This window comes from Thunnus maccoyii, chromosome 3 (assembly GCF_910596095.1).
Source record: "Thunnus maccoyii chromosome 3, fThuMac1.1, whole genome shotgun sequence".
Lineage (NCBI taxonomy): Eukaryota > Metazoa > Chordata > Actinopteri > Scombriformes > Scombridae > Thunnus > Thunnus maccoyii.
Window position 1 is genome coordinate 18595770 of NC_056535.1, and position 19934 is coordinate 18615703.

Consider the following 19934-nt stretch of genomic DNA (forward strand, 5'->3'; position numbering starts at 1 on the left):
AGACAGCTCAAGCCTCATATTATCTTCACATAAACTTTCAAATACATTTTTGCATAGAAGGAGGACTGTGGATTTTATTACTGATCACTTCATCGCTTACATTGGATGCACATTTGGGGAGGAAATTCTAATAGTCGGTAGGAAAAGGAGGTAATGATTGCAGCAAGCAAAACCTGCTTCACTGTTTATTTAGGCACTTGACTATTGTTTCAGGGCAGTTCCTGAGACACAGCTTGCTCTGGTTAAGGTCAGGGTAAGGGGCTAGGGAATGCAGAAGTATAGAAAGTGTGTGTGTGTGTGTGTGTGTGTTTCACAGTCTGAATACACAGTCAAAATTAACATACCACCAAAAACAACTAGCTTGATGCTTGTCAATTGACCCAAAGTTCTCCTCTCTTAACAGGTCAATACTGAAAACTCCAAAAGCCACAAAACAACCAATCAAACCTCCAAACAGCTTGGAGATCTTGGAAGTCCCAATTGTCCTCTTATTGCAAGAATTACAATACATATGTCACGAATCAACACCAGTATACTTCTTTACTGCCATCTTTCATCCTTCACTCGGTCTCATTAAAACACAATCCAGTGTTTTAAAATAAACATACTATTAACCCATAATCTTTTCAACATGGAACCAGAGAGGAGGAACCAAACTAGGAACTTTTTATTCAGTAGTTTGCTCATGATCTTCGACCACATCCAGAAACCTTTGCTGGTCTCTAGTACTCGCAAACACCTACAAGTGGTCTGTGCCATGTAACATATTATCTTATTTTGTACAATCTGTAAGCAGGTCTGTTGTTAAAAAAGATCATGGTAATAGAAATTACATCCGTAGTCAACTCTTGATTGTATCATAGCCATACAAAACATTTTCTTGCAAATAACATAAAGAAACATGTTTTCTATTCAAGTTTTTACAGGCTTAAATTTTTTGAACTGTAGAATAACCAAATATGTTTTGATCTAGTAAGCCACCTAATTAGGTTACTGAGATATGGCTTCTTCTGTCGTTGCAGCATTGCAAGTAAATAAGATAGCTGGTTTGAGCAAGTTTTCTATTTGAGGCTTAAAAAGTACATTAAGTCTTGCCCAGCTGTAGTGAGAGTCTGTTGTCCACAAGCCATGTACTTAATTCAACATTTTTCTATGTCAAAGACATATTCTGAACTAGCTAACATATCTAAATCATCAGCATACAGACAAAAGCTCACACTCAGCTGCAGATTTCATATCATTTACATATATCAGGAAGAGTAAGGGTTCTAAGATTGATCCCTGTGGAACGGCCATATCCTTATATTTGTATCCCAAATATATAAACACTTGGCATTTAATGACATTTTAACATCTCTCCCAATGATGAAATGGATCAGAGATATATACATTACATTGCAACATGTACCATGACTTTGATTGGCCAGACATTTGACGTACTATTTCATAATCCTGTTGAGGTCCTTCTGAGAACTGACCCTATGTCTTAGAAACTTTATTCCATAGGTTTTACCCAAAGCAACACCTGTTCACACTGTCCCACCTCAACACTCTCAAAGTCCTCAGTCTCTGACAAGATTTTTTTTTATTTTTTTTTTTTACAAAATTGGAAATAGAAAAGCAATTGTGCAAACCATTGGTTGAATCCACTAACAGATCATTCATGTTCTAAAAACAGACAATATTCCTTCATTTGAAAACAATGTTTGATTTACCACTTAGACAGTAAGAGTTACTGTGTGTATGAATAGAAACACCAGTTACCACAGTGTGCAGTATTGTTGCAGTATTTTTGGTTATGTCTGGCCTGCACAACCTGTTTATCCTCTGCTGTCCAATTGTTGTTATGTACATGATCTGCATAAATAAATATAAAGGCAGAAATGTAATGTTAGGATGAGGCACTATCCTTTGATTTATCTTATATTTACTACATTACTACACTATCATTACTGTTTTAGTTCCACTGTCCAGTTGGTGAAATTTTGAAATACACAGTTTTACATCAGGTGCTGGGTTTCACGCATGCACACATACTACAGTGGTGATTGTGGCAGTTAGCTTGTATAAAACAGGTGTTTGTCATGTGTGAGCTGTATGTAGTAGCTATAGCAACATGCTGGCATGCCTGCTACCTGGCCATTCATTTCCTCTTATAGCCTACAAGAGAGGGTGTATTTAATTAGACTCTCTAAAACACTGAGACATGTCCCTGGAATATCCACTCTGTAATTTAAGCTAAATTACTACAATACTGCATAGCGAAGTTTGCACTTTGTAATTTTAAAAAGAGATTTTTTTTTGGCATTCAAATTCAAATGTACTTCTTTGGCATGATCATAGTCAAATTCAGTAGGCCTATTGAAAAAAAGAGGTTGCACTAAGTTTGAAATTTACAGTATTTATGGTAATTGTGAATGTAAGAAAAAAGACAATTAGTTTACACTACAGACACTATACAAAATACATTATAACAGGCCGATATAAAACTATGTAGGCCTACTGTTGGCATTCATGTACAACATAACCTTAACATGTCAAAGATTTTGTGTGTGTGTGTGTGTGGCATTTTTGCCTTTATTGGACTAAATGAATTTAATAGTTGTTTTTTTTTTTGGGGGGGGGGGGGGGGGGGGGGGGGGGAGTCTGGCATTTTTGGCTTTATTGGACAGCTTATTCCATATCAAAGCCACACGGTAGCTGTATGCCAACTAAAACAAATCTTTTGTTAAAATTACAAGGTGGTCACATTTTACTAAGCTGAAACATGTTTCAGTTTTTCAAGAAACCCAGCAGGGTGAAGTGAACTATCTCGACGGGTTTGTCATCTTTGCTTCCTTCTTCGTCACGTCTCCAGCTGTGTGTGTTTTATAAGCGACATGAAATATGTAATAACTGGCTGAACAGGAAGCAAGGAGACGTCAGCTTATGTAGTTTTTTTCTGACCTTTGGACCACGACAGCGTTATACAACATTTTAAAGTAGCTACCAAAAAACTCCACCGACCGCACAGTCCCTGTCTCGGTTCTTGTCCTGGCGACCAATCGTTGCTAGGCACGCTGCTACGTCACAGCGTTCGGATGCGTGCTGCGGCCATTGACTGTGTGTAAACCAAACAGGGAGTGTCTGCGGAGCGTTTTACTGACCGCTCCGATAAGACAGCCCTGCCCATCAAATACACTTCTATCACAATACAACAGCATGCCTGGCTGAGGAGTCTCCTGTAGCTTAAATCCTACATACATACTGTAACGTTACACTGGAGCTGACAGCAGAGTGAGAGGTAAGTGAGGCGTTTCAGCTAATAACGTATCTAAAATAATGACGGTGAAATCACCTTTATTGTAAACTTTGCACTACTGAGACTTTGACCTTTGGCCTTGTAGTGCCTGTGTGATTCCCACGATAACTGTGCTAGACTGTCTTCCAACACATTAAACGAAGAAAATACAGATTAGCTTAAAATTAGCATGTTTTCTTGTTGTGTTAAAGCAAATTTGATCGTTTTTACTAGGTAGATCAGACCACCAGTGGTATTTGACTGTAAAGTTCTGTCAAGGAACCATGAATCTACCTGTCAGCAGTTTTCTAAAGCATAGCATTTTAAATATTTTGATAAATTTTATACCTTTCTTAGCCTACAGCCGCTGGTTGTCATTCGTTTCAAAACTTATATTGTCACTGATATTTTTCTAGTCGAGTGTGCAGCACTTTCAACTGAATTTCTATTCAATACCAACTCAAAAAGACTGAAGTAAACGTTAACTGTCCTAAAATATCTTCTGTCTCATATAGTTCAGACAATATAATAGACACAGTAGCTAGCAAGCTGTAAACACATTAGCACATTCAAAAGTTACATGGTTGAATCTGTAAGTAAACCGTTGCATATTTACACTTCCAGCAAATATGGAGCAACATTTTTCAGAAGACCTAATAAATGTATGTCCAATATTCATTCCCCTAGCTCTGTTTTTTTGGGGTTGCCACTGGTTAGAGAAATTTCTGGCTCTTAAAGTAATAATTTCTTAGATTGTTAAGTCACTATCTATCGTCGAATGAGTAAAATAGTGATTGAGCCTGTGGCCCACTGTTGAAAGCCCTCGCATTTGCAGTATAATGAGTATTACAAACTGGGTGTCAGTGGCGACGTTCCCGGGAAAAATCTCAAGCAGCGCACAGTTAGTGACGTGTTTTCCATCACCCAGCAGTGGTTGGTCAATCAGAGAGGGTAGGCCAAGCTAACACAACAGACTCGCTCCTCAACTCACCTGTGTGTGAAGGTGTACTGTTTTTTTCCGGTCTCTGCTAGCGTTTCAAGTAGAGCCTGACTGATATATCGGTCAGCCGATATTGGCCTATCACAGCTATATCGGTATCGGTGTATATGTTGTCCGATATGTGCTGATAAATTTTTTTTTAATTTATCTAATATTGGTATTGGCATCGGCCCCAAAAATCCAGTATTGGTCGGGACCTAGTTGCCAGTAAATGGTTACTGATGTCACACAGGCAACACTCTGATTCGTGAAAAGGTTGTATATCAACAATTACACATGTATCTGTCATATAATAATTTCTTTGATGTTTACCAGCCTGGTTTTAGAGTTAACCACAGTACAGAAACTGCCCTGGTGAGAGTTGTGAATGATCTTAAAATTAGCTCTGACAACCACAAAGTTACTGTCTTAGTACTTCTCAACCTCAGTGCAGCCTTTGATACGGTTGACCATGTGATACTTCTTAAGCGCCTTTAACACTGTTTAGGCCTTAGAGGCACTGTTCTTAACTTGTTTTCCTCTTACCTTACTGGTAGGTCTTTTTCTGTTGCTGTTGGTAACTCTGAATCAGATGTAGTCAGCGTTCCATATGGAGTCCCTCAAGGGTCAATTCTTGGCCCTCTACTGTTTAATTTGTATATGCTCCCACTTGGGTCCATCATTCAACAATACAACATATCATATCAGTCCTATGCTGACGACACACAGTTATACATATCTCTTTCTGCCAACCACCTTAACCCAGTGAATGATCTCATCCAGTGGATTACTGAAGTTAAATACTGGATGGCCAAAAATTTCTTGCAGTTAAATGAAGACAAAACGGAGATTCTTTTAGCAGGTCCGAAGGCTTTGAGGCACCAGATAAACTCTTTGTTAACTCCCCTGTCAGTAAAACCCTGTGATCATGTCAAAAACTTGGGTGTGATCTTGGATGCTGATCTTAACTTTCAGAAGCACATTTCCAGTATCTCTAAGACTGCTTTTTATCATCTTAGAAATATATCCAAAGATCTTTCCTGTCACAGTCTGATTCTGAAAAGTTGGTTCACGCATTCATTTCCAGTCGATTAGACTATTGTAATGGACTCTTTGCTGGACTGGCAAAGCAAACATTTAATAAACTCCAGCTTATCCAGAATGCTGCAGCCAGAGTATTAACCAAAACCAGAGGGTGTGAACACATCACTCCTGTTTTAATTTCTCTTCACTGGCTCCCAGTAAAGCAAAGAATTGATTTTAAAATACATTTTTAAAGCTATGAACGGCCTAGCTCCCACCTACGATGTTGACATGCTCTCTGAATACACGCCAGATAGACCCTTGAGATCATCAAATAAAGGTCTCCTCACCATACCTGGAATAAATACTAAATCAGCTCATGGTGCCTTCAGCCATTATGGTCCTACTCTTTGGAATTCTCTACCACATGAGCTCAGGTCTGTTACAACAGTGTCTTCCTTTAAAAGCAGACTAAAAACATATCTTTTTCACAAGCTTTTAGTTAGGTTAATTGGTGAAACCTTCTTTTTTTATTTATTTATACTGTCTTATATGTTTTTATTTATGTAACATCTTATTTTATGTTTTATCTTATTTGTTTTATATATGTAATGTTAATGTAATATATTTGTTATGTATGATCTTTACTTGTTTTTAAGCACATTGAGTTGACGCTTGCCATATGAAATGTGCTATATAAATAAATTTGACTTGACTTGACTTGACTCTGGGAGGTGAGGTCCAAAAATACACCTTCAATTACCGCTTATCATCACAGGTACCACCAAAGAGAACACAATGGAGATCTTTGAGATTGTTACTTTAAGTTGCTAAATGCTCTGCTATGTTCACCTTATAACTTGATAGCTGTTTGGTGCTGCACATGCAGCGTACACTGGGTTTATCAGAGATTTTTTTTAAAAAAAAACAGCTGTGTCTGGAAACAATGCTGATGAGAGCCATGAGAGTGAACAAAACAGTAAAGTTGTTGGCCAGAAATCCAAAACAATATGCTGAAAGAAGCTAAAAATCTGTGCAGAGATGAGGGAAACTGCAGAGTTGGGTGTTAATTCTCTGTGAAGTCATCAAAACAAATGACCTCCTTTCACATACACATAGTCATTTGATCCATTGTTAGAACAGAATTATTGATTAGAGCAGCTTTAAATTAGAACATTTTTTTTTTTGGTATTCTGAAGTTGAAAAATAATCTTGTACAGCATGTAATGAAGGCACTAAATAAACCCAAATATATCTTTCATAGTTCTATGGCAAAAATTTTGTTACTTATCGATCTACATATAAGCTGATATCGATGTACTGGCGATAAGCTAATATTGCCCAAGCCAAGTTATCTATCTCTAATGTCAAACAAGTTTCAAGTAAGTTTGGAAGTTGATCTTCCTAAACAGAAATGAATGTAAATGATAAGTCGTGTCAATAATAAAAAACCTATGATACTCTGAAAACCATGACCATGACCAACATATATAATCAGTCGGTAGCCAGTTTATTAGGTTCACTCATCGTGTTATACTGAGAGGTGTTTCTAATATTTCTAATACAAACCATTTTTGTCTTTTAACAAAATGAGCCTAACTTACTTTAGATTTAAACCAGGCACCATTTGATAAAAATAATTATTATAACCAAACAAGCACTGATGCCTTGGCACAAGTTAAACAGTGATGTCATGTGCTGCTCTCCATCCCAGAACATGTGGCTGCCTATGCTTGGAATGACCGCCCTGCCACATCTGGGAGGGCTCTATGGCGGTTACGTAACACGCAAAGAGGTGAAGACCTGGTACACAACCCTGCAGAAACCATCATGGAGGCCACCGAATGCAGCGTTCCCAATAGCGTGGACCTGTCTGTACACAGGCATGGGGTAAGCATCGTTGTAAGCATCAGTTTCTTCACTGTGATGCATTCTCCCTTTTTTTTAAATTGTTATTTTAAATCTTGTCATGCAGGTATGGCTCCTACCTGGTGTGGAAAGAGCTTGGAGGTTTCACTGAGGATGCACTGGTGCCACTGGGACTTTATGGGCTACAGCTGGCTCTGAACTGGGCCTGGACTCCTATCTTCTTTGGTGCACACAAGCTGAAATTGGTACAATAAACACATACATGTAATCATTTCTTTTAACTGGGAGACCAGTGGGAAATATAATGGAAGGTGTAGCAAGTATGACAGCTCAACTTCCTCTGTCTCCCCTGTTTAGGCACTCATAGAGATAGTTTTTCTCACTGGGACCGTCGGAGCCACCATGTTGTCTTGGTATCCCATCAGCCGCACAGCCACCCTGCTCCTGGCGCCCTACCTGTCTTGGCTGTGCCTCGCCACCAGCCTCAACTACTGCATATGGAGAGACAACCCCGAGGAAAAAGAAGAGTAGGACTTCTGTGTCCTGTGAACAAACTATTTGAAAATGTGGTTCATTAAGGATTACTGACAAACAATTTTGTTCATCAGATTTTATACGAACCATTATGAATTTGAATGTGTTAAAATTATTCTTGTGTTTATGAAATTTCAGCTCAGCTTCAAAGTCTAGTTTTGGTTTTAAAGCCCTGACTGTAGGGTTGATATTACTTTACTGGCTTGTTAAAGACTAATCAATATCTGATAATACTTTGTTGGCCAGTATGCAAAAACTGTTTCAAATACTGCTTGAGGTTATTTAGAAATAGTGTTGTCATTGTTTGTCCAGCTGCCATTTTCTTACAGTCCTCTACAGCACCTGAGTCAGCAGCATATTACACCTGGGCAGGTGTTGTTACTCCATCTTAAACCTCTTAAAAATATGATCCAGTGTAGTAAAAATCCAATATTGATATAAAACTGCACTTATTTGTTTTTTAATGAAGAATCTGCCATCTGTGCATTTACCATGAATGGAGTCTTGTCTTGTTGTTAATGTCATTGCTCTATTAAAATAAAGATTTCTATCCAATTTATCATTTCAACGGGTATCTTAAACACAGCATGACTTTCTTCATAGTTTGAATGATGTAGAGTCATAGGTCTGATATAAAGGGATAACTTTGTCTGTTAGGTGAAAAAAAATATGAAAAATGTTGCATTAAATGTTTTAGCAAATATACAATTGTTCATTTTCCTGGTAAAATCTGCACAATCCACTTAATGTATTAATATAAAGTTTTTTAGAAATGTTTCATGTATCTGGATCTGAATCAAAAATACACAATGCATAGTAACAGAAAATCATAAGATTCAGATTTTTTAATCAGAGAGAATTTCTTATAGTCAAAAATACTTTAAAAATGAATGAAAATGCGTCACTTGTTCCTTGGCCGATAGCTTAATTTTTCACCAAATTCAAATAAAATCTGTTGACACATTTTTGAGACTTCGTAACCAACAACAGATATAATAACAAAACCTTCTTGGTGGAGGTGAATATTATCTTGCAGTTTTCTAAAAATATGTCTGTTTAAAGTCTTATTTCCTTTTCCCTCGCTCTTCTTTTTCTTTTGTGTCTTGTCATCACCTCCAAAGCTTAAGGCTATATACAATTAACATCTGCAGATTTAAAAAAAAGTTTGTTAAGCCCACCATAACGACTCATAAAGACAACAGAGAACAGCCCATAAAGATACCAATAATAAGCTTTATTTCTATACATGCAACGGGAAAAGAAAAGAAAAGTGTAAAAAAAACAACATTTATTTTTCAGGAGCCTTCTCTGGACCGTCTTCTGGTGATTTGGAGGAGAATCTCTTCATTAACGTCTTCCACAACCCCTTTTTTTCCTCGTCCATATGTTGCATACTGCCTGTGACATTAACAGACAGGAGAGAATCGAAGTTAGGACCTCTTCATTTTACAAGTTAACTGTAACAAAGGTGTGTTTAACAAATAGCTACGTGTGATTATTGTGGGTTTTTACCTGTCAAAAGCAATTTGCACTCTTCCACTGTAACTCCAGTAAAGCTTGTGTCTCTTACACGAGGAAACTGTGACCAGAAACACACAACAGGATTTATTTAATATGTGAGTGAACACAATGTTTAGTGGAGTCGTTTTTCATTTTCTGCACATTTTCCCTGTTTAAAAGGTGAAGGGAAAACTGACATTTCAACATACAGTAACGTGACAAATTACCAGTTGTCATCATAGTTTCCATTATGAATGAATGTGGTTGTAATAATTCAGACTTTGTGCAAATAATCGTCCCCTTGGCAAACATTAATCTGGTGTGCTCTTCAAGTCCAAAGATAATGAGACCTTTGTGCTGACTATAAAATTTTTTATTATCCTCATGATAGAATAAATAATAAAAAAGCAACAGCCAAAGGTCTCCCTTACAGTCTCGACAGGATGGAGAAGTTATTCCTTCAGCTGATACGTTTCATGGAGGTGATGTGTAATTGATTTCTCTTTCATATGTTGCATTTAATGAACGACTGATCAAATAGTCATCAATTTAAATGGCTCTACATGCACAGGAGCACTTACTCTTTGTCTGTAGAAGTTGCCATTAATGCGAGCCAAACTTTCGTACATCTGGTCGCACTTCTCTGGATCTGAGATCTGGTGGGAAGGATTTAGACAAATGTAAGATGTTTAGTCACAATTTGTCGTTTAGAACAACGTGAGCACTCGTACAAGCCCAAAGACCTCTCATTCCCCTTTCTTTTCCCCAAATAACACATCTGATATTTTACAACTGATGCCATTTTTTAGATGGTAAAACAGCAAACTCTAAAAGTTCAAATTCATAGAGGGAATAATAAAGCAACAGATGAATAAAATGTGAGATGTCATCATGAGAAAACCATAAATAGACATTTTGACTCGACTTCATGATGATTGACTTTATTATTTGATCATCTTTGAAAGACAATTAGTTTTTAGGAGCAGACAAACATTTTGAACTTCAATGTACAATGTTGAATTTATAATGAAAGATATTTTGTTTTAATACAAAATGTAAATAGTTTTATACCACATACACAACAACACTGAAGCTTACATATTAGAAGTCAATCATCAGGCATATCCCTCTAAAAACCAGTAGTGGAAGATATATTTAGATTTAGATGTTGTACCAATATAAAATATCTACTTTACAAGTAATGTCCTGCATTCACAATTTTACTGAAGTGAAAATACTGGAGCTGCAAAGATCAGTCAATTAATCGATCAGTCGACCAACAGACAAGTATTCAGCAACTACTCTGTTAAATTAATCTTGGAGTCCTTTTTTTTCAATTAAAGATTTTCAAATGTGAGGATTTTCTTTTGCTTTTCAGTGTCCTACATTATAGTAAAGAGATTCTGTTTTTTTGATTTGATTTTGGATTGTGGGTCAGAAAACACAACAACACCTACAGCTGTAAAATGAAATGAACATTTTGTCACTGTTTTGTTGTTGTTGGTGTTTTGTAGCACAGATGCTAAATTTCTTACTCTAGAAAATATCGGCAGATTATTCAATAATAAATACTTAAAATTAAAAGCAAACAAGTATAATCAGCGTCTATTATCAGAATCAAAAGTACAGTTTTTATGTTATATTAATTAGATTTTAGAAAATTCATCAAACGTTTTAGAGAAAATTTCTAATCTGAAAAGCAACTAGTAACTATAGCTGTTAAATAAATGCAGTAGAGTAAAAAGTTCATTTCCATGACATGTAGTGAGTGAGATAAGTGTCCAGTAGCATAAAATTGACCTATCCAAGGAGTACAAGTACCTCAAAATTATACTTGAGTACATGCTTGAGTAAATGTACCACTTACACAACAGTGTTTACATGATGAAAGCTCTGCCTCTAACTGGTTAAATCAACTCATGCTACTGATCTACTAGCAGCTACAAACAGAGCTATTTATCTGTTAACATTAGTCTCTACAGCTGCATCAAGGGGCTTTAAGGGCATCAATCAGCGGTCAGGGCAAGCAAGGTCGCCCGCTGTTAGCAGCTGCGTCCCCGGCTGTTCTACCAGTTATCCCCCCTTAGCTTAGCTCGGTGAGGTGACCGTCATGTCTGGGCCACAATAAACAGTTACCTGCGTGTTTTCACCCTCACGGAAGGCAGATGCTACTCTCTGCCGCAGAAACACCCCCAAATCTTGGCCTTTCTTGGCCTCGTCTCGGGGCCATTCCTCACACAGCTTCAGGAACCGACGGTACCGAGTAGCAGACATTTTCGGACCATACGTAACGCTAATTAATCGCGTTGAGTTAAAGGACGTCTTGAAGTTTGAGCTTTATCGCGCACCGTACTTGTGTCTCTTCTAAATTCTTCCTCCTTCCTGTCCGTCCGTTGCCCTCGTTACCGCTGCTGCCGTTACACCAGCCGTGAGCACGATGAGTGGACCAAACGGCAAAAAGGACTCTGTTGGGACGGGAGGTGTGATGGAGTGGATCAGCTCGGCTTGTCGGTTTGCAACAGACAGAAACGACTTCAGAAGGTGAGTTAATGTCATAATTTAACGTGTGATGTGTTTTAAAACTGCGTGCTCGTTAGCCTGTTAGCTAACGTTAGCACAGTCAGTGTGCGTCAGACTGTCCTTGCCTCGTCCAGTCCCTCTCCGGTTTCTGGACCACACAGCTAAAACTATTCACGTTAGCTGATTAAACGAATCGTGTAAACATTATTTTGCAGCTATTTAGTGTTTTGAGTGTTAATATTTTCTTGAAGTTGGGACATTTTCTGATTCCAGCTTCTCAAATGTGAGGAATTTGTCATTTTCTCTGTTAAAAATGATTGTAAATTAAATGTCTGTGGGTTTTCATCTGCTGGTCATTTTCTTAATTAAAACAAGACATTTTTTTTAATATCTCATTTTGTCCGACCAACAGTCCAAAACCTCCAAAGGTTTTCAGTTCAGATATTGACAGATATTCAAACAGAACAAGACATTTCAAGTCACCTTGGACTTAAGTTTGTGAAAATTTAAGGGAAGATTTGTTTAGGAGCCATCACCACTAAAGCACTATATCCACTGTAGAGCTGCAACTAACAATAACTTTCATCATTGATTAATCTGTTGATTATTTTCACGATTAATTGATTAGTTGTTTGATCCATAAAATGTCTGAAAATCGTGATAGATGTCGATAACTCTTCCCAAAGCCCAAGATGACGTCCTCAACTGTCTTGTTTTATCCTGACCAACAGTCCTTAACCCAAAGATATTCAGTTTACTATCATAGAAGACTAAAACCAGAAAATATTCACATTTGAGAAGCTGAAAATGACACAAAACCATCAATTATCAAAGTAGTCGGCGATTAATTTAATAGTTGGCGACTAATTGATTATTCGACTAATTGTTGTGGCTCTGATCCACTGACACGATGGGGGCGTTAAGGTGTGCCTACGTGATCATGTAGCCCTGTCTTGAAGAGGATCCCTGTGTCAAAACCTGTCTTCAAGACCTACACACACACACCTGAGACAATCAGTATTACAGTGCAGAAGAACTGCATCCATCAATGAATTCAAAAGTAAAACACAATAAATATTAATTACACATCAACATTACATATTCTACCAGGTAATACAGTACTATCTAGCAGCTGTTAGCTCTTGCCTTACAGGCAGGAAGATTTGACTCAACAAACTTGAAGGAGGCAGTGTGATTCCTTCTATGGCAGCAGCACTTGAATCTATAAAGTTTTAAGTTTATTAAACTGGCTCTGTTAGAATAGATAGTCCTTTGTGACTCACTCACATTTCAAATGTTTTTCTCTCTTTTTTTTTTTCAGGAATCTTCTGGTCAACTTGGGTTTGTTTGCAGCCGGTGTTTGGGTTGCGAGAAATCTCTCTGATTTTGACCTGATGTCTCCTCAGCCAGTGACATAACCTGGTTCAAACCAGGATGACGGTGAGGGTCATAGTTTATAATTTAGTTTATGATCATTTGTACAAATTCCCTGTTTTCAGTTACAATTGAAGTGCTGTTGATGAAGGCCATGGCCAAAATGGCATATTACTTGCAGAAATTTGTACATATTTGTAATTCATATAATCTTTCTGTTTCTTTTTAGGTGTCTTGGACCAACAACGAAGAAACAAGGGACACGAATAAAATAATCATGAAACTTTTATATTACTAGTTTGAAAACAAATCATCTTGTTGACCTGAATTCACTTTCCTGTAGAAATGTTTGTTTTCATGTCATTGTAGGAGGCCTGAAAACAAGTTATTACATTCAATCAGTGTCTCTGTTTTGTTGTCTTTGACTCAGCTTTTGATTTTGTGTTTTTAATTTAACTTTTAAGATCTTTATAAATGGCTGGAGGATGTGCATCAGAAACATGTTACTGAACTGTATTATTTGAGTTGTGTGTCGTGTGATTTCTGCAACCATGTCCGCTCAGGAGCTCTTTGTTGCTGCAGCTCGTAAATGTTTACCTGCTAGAAGGAAATCTCTTTCTGTTCCTCAGAGTCTGGATCTTGCCGCTCAGGTGTCGGCCGTTGATTTGGGCTTGAAACCAGCTCTGCTGTATGACAGTAATGGCGTCAGTACAGAGCGGGTGCAGCAGTATTTGAGCTCACTGCAGTCTTCCCAGCTTGTGTCTAAATCACTTCTCACGCTGGATTTAAATGGTAACACACTCATTGTCAATTCACTTTCTGTAAGATCGAATCTAGAAAAGCTGCTTCGTGATAGCAGCTTGGTTGTGATTAACGTCTGCCACTCTCTGGAGAAGCCCGCCATCACTGACGGAGGAGAGCTGAAGAGCATTGCGCAAGATTTACTGCTTCTCCTGAGAGGGTTTGAACAACTAAAGGAGGCCGAGGAACCTCTTTATGTTGGAGAGAAATCAGAAGAATGGAACCTGTGCACAGTGTTCGGTCTGTTACTGGGTTACCCCGTCACCTACTGGTTTGATCAGACCAACAGCTTTGAAAACTGCCTGTCTATGACCCCCCTGACGGTGACCAAGGCTTCAGCGACGTGGCAGGCCGACACCGCGGGTCACACGTGTTGTCTGTACTCCTTCAGTGTCCCAGCTGTTCTGCACAAAGAGACGCAGTCCAGCGTGGAGGACTGGAACCTTCGTCTTCAAGAGAGATTTCAGCAGCAAAATGTCCTAAAAGATCTTACGGTTTGCCGAACCACGGTCACGCTGCCCTCAGTCTGTTTGTGATGCTAGCATGAGTTTGGATTATGTGGGTTTACTTTCATCGCTCCATTAAACTGTGTTAAAACATCTGTTTGATTATTTACATGTGGTGATATTTAAGTTAACTGTATCATCGAGGCAGGTTCCAGCCTACATTATGGCAGAAATAACTGATAAAACCTGTCGGGATGACTGTCAAATCATTTTAAAACCTCAAGGAAGATATAAACTTTAATACACAAAAACTTATTATCATGCCCTTATCAAAAATAGGAGCAGTGAAATATTTTTTAAAAATCATTTTAAAAAGCCTCACAAAACAGATCAATTTGAGCACTGTGTTTCTGATCAACTTAAGTCTTTCATTTAATGTGCCAATTTAGCTCTAAGGAGGTTTGTAATGCATATAAATTAGACCTCAGTTTCTTCTGACCAACATACAGACCAAAGGAAAACATCAAAAGTAGAAATTTTTCCTGGTAGGGTTTTTTATATGTTATAGCAGGAAAAACACAGGTGTAATTAATGACAAATCTCAGCTGTTTTCTGTTTATTTCTGGCAGTTAACAGTTAACTCCAGTTCTGCTGGTTTACTGATGCACTGAGACACTTCAGTGGAACTGAGATGTTGTTCATGTTATTATATATTAGCTCCAACTGTTTTTCCTGATATGATAAGTCACATTTTCTGCTTTAAGAAAGGAATATTGTACAGGTTAATAAAGCAAAGAACACCTTCAAGCTGCAGGGTAAAGAAATCTTCAACTTAGATTTATTATCTGAATCATCGTTAGTTTGAGACCAATTGATAATAAAAGGTATTGGGACCATTTATCATCATTTTATTATTTCATTCCAAATAGTGATGATGTTTCAGAATGTGAATATTGCAAGATTTGGTTACATTTTCATTTATTGAAACAAATTTGTGAGGTTCACTTATAAGATATCCTTCCTGACATGTAACCGTTGAAAAAAAAAACATCAGGAAATATCTCATTTTCATCATGATATTTCAAATATAAACATTTGCATCAGTTTTAGGTCAAACAAGATGTTTGCTGAACATCACATGACAAACAGAACCGTCTATTAACTGCATTAGAAATTAACATTTATCAATCTCACCAACAGTCTTAGCACCAAATGCACTGAATATTATGATTCAAATCCTTTGAAAACCAGCTGATTGCAGAACATTTTGTATCGTCTTGAGTTAGTTTCCACGGCCTTAAAGTCGCTTTTTCACAGAAGACATGTTGACATGTCACAGTAGGAAAAACACAGGTGTAACTCCACTGAGCTGTTGTGGTTTCAGGGTCGTGGTATTGAGTGTGCTGGCTCACTGTCACACTGTCAGGAACTGTTATTGGAACGCTTGAATACAACAAAGCCATCGTTAATGTTATTAGTGACACCTGTGCTTCTACTGTTATGACAAAGTCAAACTGTCTGCTGTGAAAATCACATGGTTTTCACCTAAACACAGTAACAGCTGGTGCTTCCATGGACATCTTATTACTTTGTCTCACAAAAACAGAAGACATCTTAAGCTCATTTTACAAAACGATGTCTCTTGTAGCTCTGGCATCTAACTTAAATAAAAGCAGCATCAGTACATTGTGAATGAGTCTGGGTAGACAAACCATAAAGCTTGAAGTTGTCATTTCAGGGCCTCCAGTCAAGACAGTGAACTGCATATTATATCACATCTAAAAATTCTACCAAACCCACAGCAGCAATGACACATCCAATAGGAAATGTCTGACTGTTGGACTAAAATATTGATCTCCTGATACCAGTTGGGTGCAGAGAAGTTGGAATTTCAAGAAAGTCATATTGTCTTGAATGGAGGACATTTGTCAGTTTAGTTCTCAATTGTTCTGTATACAAAAGATGAAGTGAGCAAAGAGAAAACTCTCGGCAGAGACCTGTAGATGCTCAAAATGTACCCTGGTACAAAGAATAAAGTGAGTATATTAGAGGCTCCTGTGTCAAACAGCTGAGACAGAAATCCTGAAGTCAACGACGCTGTTACGGATTTAAATCTGAGGTAGTTTTGAGAGCATTTTGACCAACTGAACACAGAATCTCCAAACTCCATGTCCATGATGGTCAGAGAGGTTGAATGAGTGACAGCACTTCACCGCAGCGGCCGCTCACTTTCAGCTCGGCCAGGTGGTCCGCCCTCGTGGACCCGATGTTCAAGATGGCAACTGGCATTTTCCTATCGCTCGCTGCCAGTAAGAACCTGTATCCTGAATAAACCTTAGGAATAACAGAGAGGGATACAGTTAAATGCAGAAAACCAGAGAAATGAATGAGTTCTGCGATCATCTCGGAGGTACTTGAGTAAAACTTACCTGCAACGAGGACCCCACGACTAGCACCGCGTCAGACTCTGCCAGTCTGTCGTGCACAAACTGCACTGTCGTTTTTTTCACAGTGTCTCCAAAAAACGTGACTTCAGGCTTCAGTATCCCGCCACAGTCCTCACAGGCGGGAACTCTGAAGTGGAGGACCTGCTCGTCCTCTAAGAAGACGTCACCGTCCGGAGCCACGGCTCCTGCCTGCGCTCTCCAGTCTGGGTTCAGAGCCTCAAATCTCCTCTGGAGCTCCTCCCTCGCTGAGATGCCGCCACAGCCTAAACACATCACCCTATAGGGACACGCAGATGAGCATTTCAGCTGTTAGGCATGTGAATGGTGACTTAAAGGGTCAGTTCACCCAAATGACAAAAACATTTGCTCACTTATCCCGAGTTGTGTTGAGTCCTGCAGATAGTTTTAGTTTTATTCTCCCAGGTTTTTAAGACATCTGTCTCATTTGTCTCTCTCTCATGGACTCAAGAGCAACAAAAGTCTATGTATAACAGCATCCCTGTTACTCTGGATAATCCACAAACCTCGCTGTCAACACTTTAATAGAACTACTTTCTATTGAGGAAATGAAACGTGTGTGAAATGTGTGCTGTCTGCCGTATTATACTGACAATACAGTTCAAGGGCTGCAACGTTTTGCCAATTTCTCAGTCGATCAACAGAAAATTAACTGGCAACTATATTGTTTATCGTTTTACTACATTTTAAAATAAAAATGTCAAACATTTGCTGGTTGCAGCTTCTCAAATGTGAGAATTTTAAGCTTTTTTGTGTCATATGTGATAGCAAACTGAATATGTTTGGATTTTGGACTGCTGAAGCTTCATATTAGCATGCATTAAGTGCATTGTGAAGGGATCTTCTAATGGTCAGTATGAACAGGAGGAAAGATTCTTGATGTGGATATTTTGAGTGATGGTCAGCACCTCAGTGGAGAAGAGTGGACACAATCCTTTGATGTCTTAAAGCTGAAAATGTTTATTGAAGCACTTGATCAAGGAGAACTGAAATAGTGAACATCGAAGTCATCTGCAACTTGGATGCTGTCTCTTTCTGTTCTCCCCTCTGAAAGTCTGACCCTTAGTCTTTAACTTAAGCAGATCAGCCTACAATATGAAAAATTAGTCTAATTGGTTCACTAGTTTCTAAACAAGGAACTGCATTTTACCCGTGTTAGTTCAGGTCACGTTGCATGGAACTTCAGGTCACTGTCAGCACATTCTGGTTTGAATGTCTGATTGTGTCAATAGAATCTGCGCATTCACCTATCTGTGTTGTCTAGGAAAGCCTCCTCCGACCTTGGTAACCATGGCAATGCTGATTTACCCTTTATCAGAGGGACTTCTGTTTCCCCAAACATCACAGACAGCTGCATATCCAAAGAGAGGCAGTGTCTCTCTCTGCAAGGCTTGATGTTGCTTACTCTGTGACCTCAAGGCCCAGGCTTGACCCAATGTAACCCCTAAAGATGGAAAATTCCATAACAGTTATAGCAAGAAAAACATGTTTCAGTGTTTATTTGGGCACCTCACTGTTGTTTTACGAAAGACTTGAAAAATTGTGAACCTCTCCTTTAATTGGTGATGAAAACAATCATTAGTTTCAGCCTTATACAGTTCAGCTTGCAGTTTAATTTTTTAAACCTTTTTTCTTTACTTAATGACTTAACATGCACCAAAAGGAATGGTTTCCCTTCTTGACAACTTAGAAACAGAAAAGTGTGACAACCACAACCTGATAGAGGAGATTCACCTGTGGGCGCAGCCGTGGAGCTCAGTGAGTCTTTTCTGTCCTGCCTTTGAGTGAAGTGCGTCCACATTTTGAGTGACCAGCCAGTGTAGCCTCCCTCTCGCCTCCCACCGCTGCAGGACCCTGTGTGCAGAGTTTGGCTGGTGGGAGGAGAACTGAGGCCATCCGACGAAGTTCCTGGCCCAGTACCGCTGACGGGACTTGGCGCTGCGGACAAACTCTGCATGCTGCATGGGTCGTCTGTCAGTGCGGGCATACAGCCCGACACCCTCTGAGCGGTAGTCAGGAATCCCTGACTCTGTGGAGAGACCTGCACCGGTGATCACAAACAGGCGTCTGGCCCGGGACACGAAGTCCTGCAGCAGCTCCACAGAGGGGCCGTCGGTGCTGCTGCAGGCCGGGACGAAGTTCAACACACCTGCAGGGACGGAGGACGTCCTCCTCACAGGTGCTGTGTGCAGTGTGAGGGTCCGCCATGGTAGTCTCATCTACACCAGGACAAATACAGCTCTAATGATTATAAACAAAAACACACATCATAACATCTGATCAGTGTTCAGCCACTGAGGGTGATGATGAGTTAAGTTACTGTGACTTTGACTGTCAGGTACATAAACAGCTAACTTATACCAGCGTTGTTTAACCTTTACATTATAATGTCCTAAAGAACCTAAAACCTAACAAAATACGAATATGCTGAAAGAAAATATTAAAATATAGCAAGAAAGTCAGTTACTTGGCTACTTTCCAAAGCTGGCTGACAAGCTAACCAAGAACAACTGTGTGTAGATACGATAGTTAGCTACCTTACCTTATTAGTGACTTACAGCTGTGGATACAGTTTAACTCTATTATCGTAGAAACCGTCACTGGAAAAGGTCAACAGCTGGTTGAATAACATGACAAGAAAACACAGGCTGCTGATACAAGATGGGAACCTTAATCTGACTGTTAAAGTGAGCTATTTTTTGTTTCCTAGGACGGCGACGGAATATTCCGCGAAGACCCGCGTCTGATTGGCTAGAAATTGTTTCCTGCGTTGGTTGGGTTGGTTAGGTCCAGGCATGAGGCGTGCGATTGGTTAGAGTTTTAGGGTCAGAGCCAATCAGAGGTAGAGTAGGAGGCGGGTCATCCCTTCACCATCCTTGGAAACGAACAGGAAATGTCAAGTTTTATGTAACACCAAATACAGTCGCACTGTAGTCTGGGACTTGTAGTCAAAAGTTTTTAGCTTAAATTCAGGATTATGTTCAGTTTTACTTGTTAAAATGTTCTTACTTTGTTGTTGACGAAATTAAAGTTGTCCAAATTTGCTTTTAAATCACTGTACATTAATTGGTAAAACTATGTAGCCTTATAACATCATCTTTATTCTTCATGACAAATTGTATCCTAAATGAATCAATATACTT

At 38.9% G+C, this 19934-nt stretch overlaps 5 protein-coding genes across 8 annotated transcripts in view; 3 read left to right on the forward strand and 2 right to left on the reverse strand.

The window, feature by feature from the left end:
* tspo (translocator protein) overlaps positions 1–8244 on the forward strand; it is a 33264-nt gene extending 25020 nt beyond the window's left edge. The window contains exons 1-4 of one of the 2 annotated variants that reach the window (XM_042405666.1): positions 3115–3283; positions 6997–7172; positions 7258–7396; positions 7509–8244. In XM_042405666.1, the coding sequence (XP_042261600.1) occupies positions 7000–7172; positions 7258–7396; positions 7509–7682 (486 nt within the window). In that variant the 5' untranslated portion in view covers positions 3115–3283; positions 6997–6999 and the 3' untranslated portion in view covers positions 7683–8244. Of the gene's footprint in view, positions 1–3114; positions 3284–6996; positions 7173–7257; positions 7397–7508 lie in introns of those variants that run through there. The other variant, XM_042405665.1, reaches the window with a different exon arrangement.
* A 654-nt stretch (positions 8245–8898) lies between these two features.
* LOC121893709 (ubiquinol-cytochrome-c reductase complex assembly factor 2) lies at positions 8899–11519 on the reverse strand. Its single transcript, XM_042405667.1, has 4 exons — positions 11322–11519; positions 9767–9841; positions 9198–9264; positions 8899–9083 (listed from the first exon to the last, which is right to left on the reverse strand). Exons 1-4 carry the CDS (start codon positions 11457–11459, stop codon positions 8974–8976), a joined length of 390 nt encoding a protein of 129 aa, XP_042261601.1. The 5' UTR covers positions 11460–11519; the 3' UTR covers positions 8899–8973.
* Positions 11520–11532: 13 nt separating this feature from the next.
* On the forward strand, positions 11533–13477 carry tomm6 (translocase of outer mitochondrial membrane 6 homolog (yeast)). The gene is made up of 3 exons (XM_042405668.1): positions 11533–11726; positions 13027–13145; positions 13309–13477. Exons 1-2 carry the CDS (start codon positions 11623–11625, stop codon positions 13121–13123), a joined length of 201 nt encoding a protein of 66 aa, XP_042261602.1. The 5' UTR covers positions 11533–11622; the 3' UTR covers positions 13124–13145; positions 13309–13477.
* A 152-nt stretch (positions 13478–13629) lies between these two features.
* c3h1orf74 (chromosome 3 C1orf74 homolog) lies at positions 13630–14479 on the forward strand. The gene has a single exon (XM_042405664.1). It carries the CDS (start codon positions 13631–13633, stop codon positions 14414–14416), a length of 786 nt encoding a protein of 261 aa, XP_042261598.1. The 5' UTR covers position 13630; the 3' UTR covers positions 14417–14479.
* Positions 14480–14605: 126 nt separating this feature from the next.
* sirt4 (sirtuin 4) lies at positions 14606–19761 on the reverse strand. 3 transcript variants are annotated; one of them, XM_042405663.1, is made up of 4 exons: positions 19350–19761; positions 18526–19010; positions 16756–17050; positions 14606–16660 (listed from the first exon to the last, which is right to left on the reverse strand). In XM_042405663.1, exons 2-4 carry the CDS (start codon positions 19008–19010, stop codon positions 16508–16510), a joined length of 933 nt encoding a protein of 310 aa, XP_042261597.1. In that variant the 5' UTR covers positions 19350–19761; the 3' UTR covers positions 14606–16507. The 3 variants fall into 3 exon arrangements, with proteins under 3 accessions (XP_042261597.1, XP_042261596.1, XP_042261595.1); XM_042405662.1 differs by having other exon boundaries at positions 18526–19032; positions 19334–19761; XM_042405661.1 differs by having other exon boundaries at positions 19334–19760.
* Between the last annotated feature and the right edge of the window lie 173 nt (positions 19762–19934).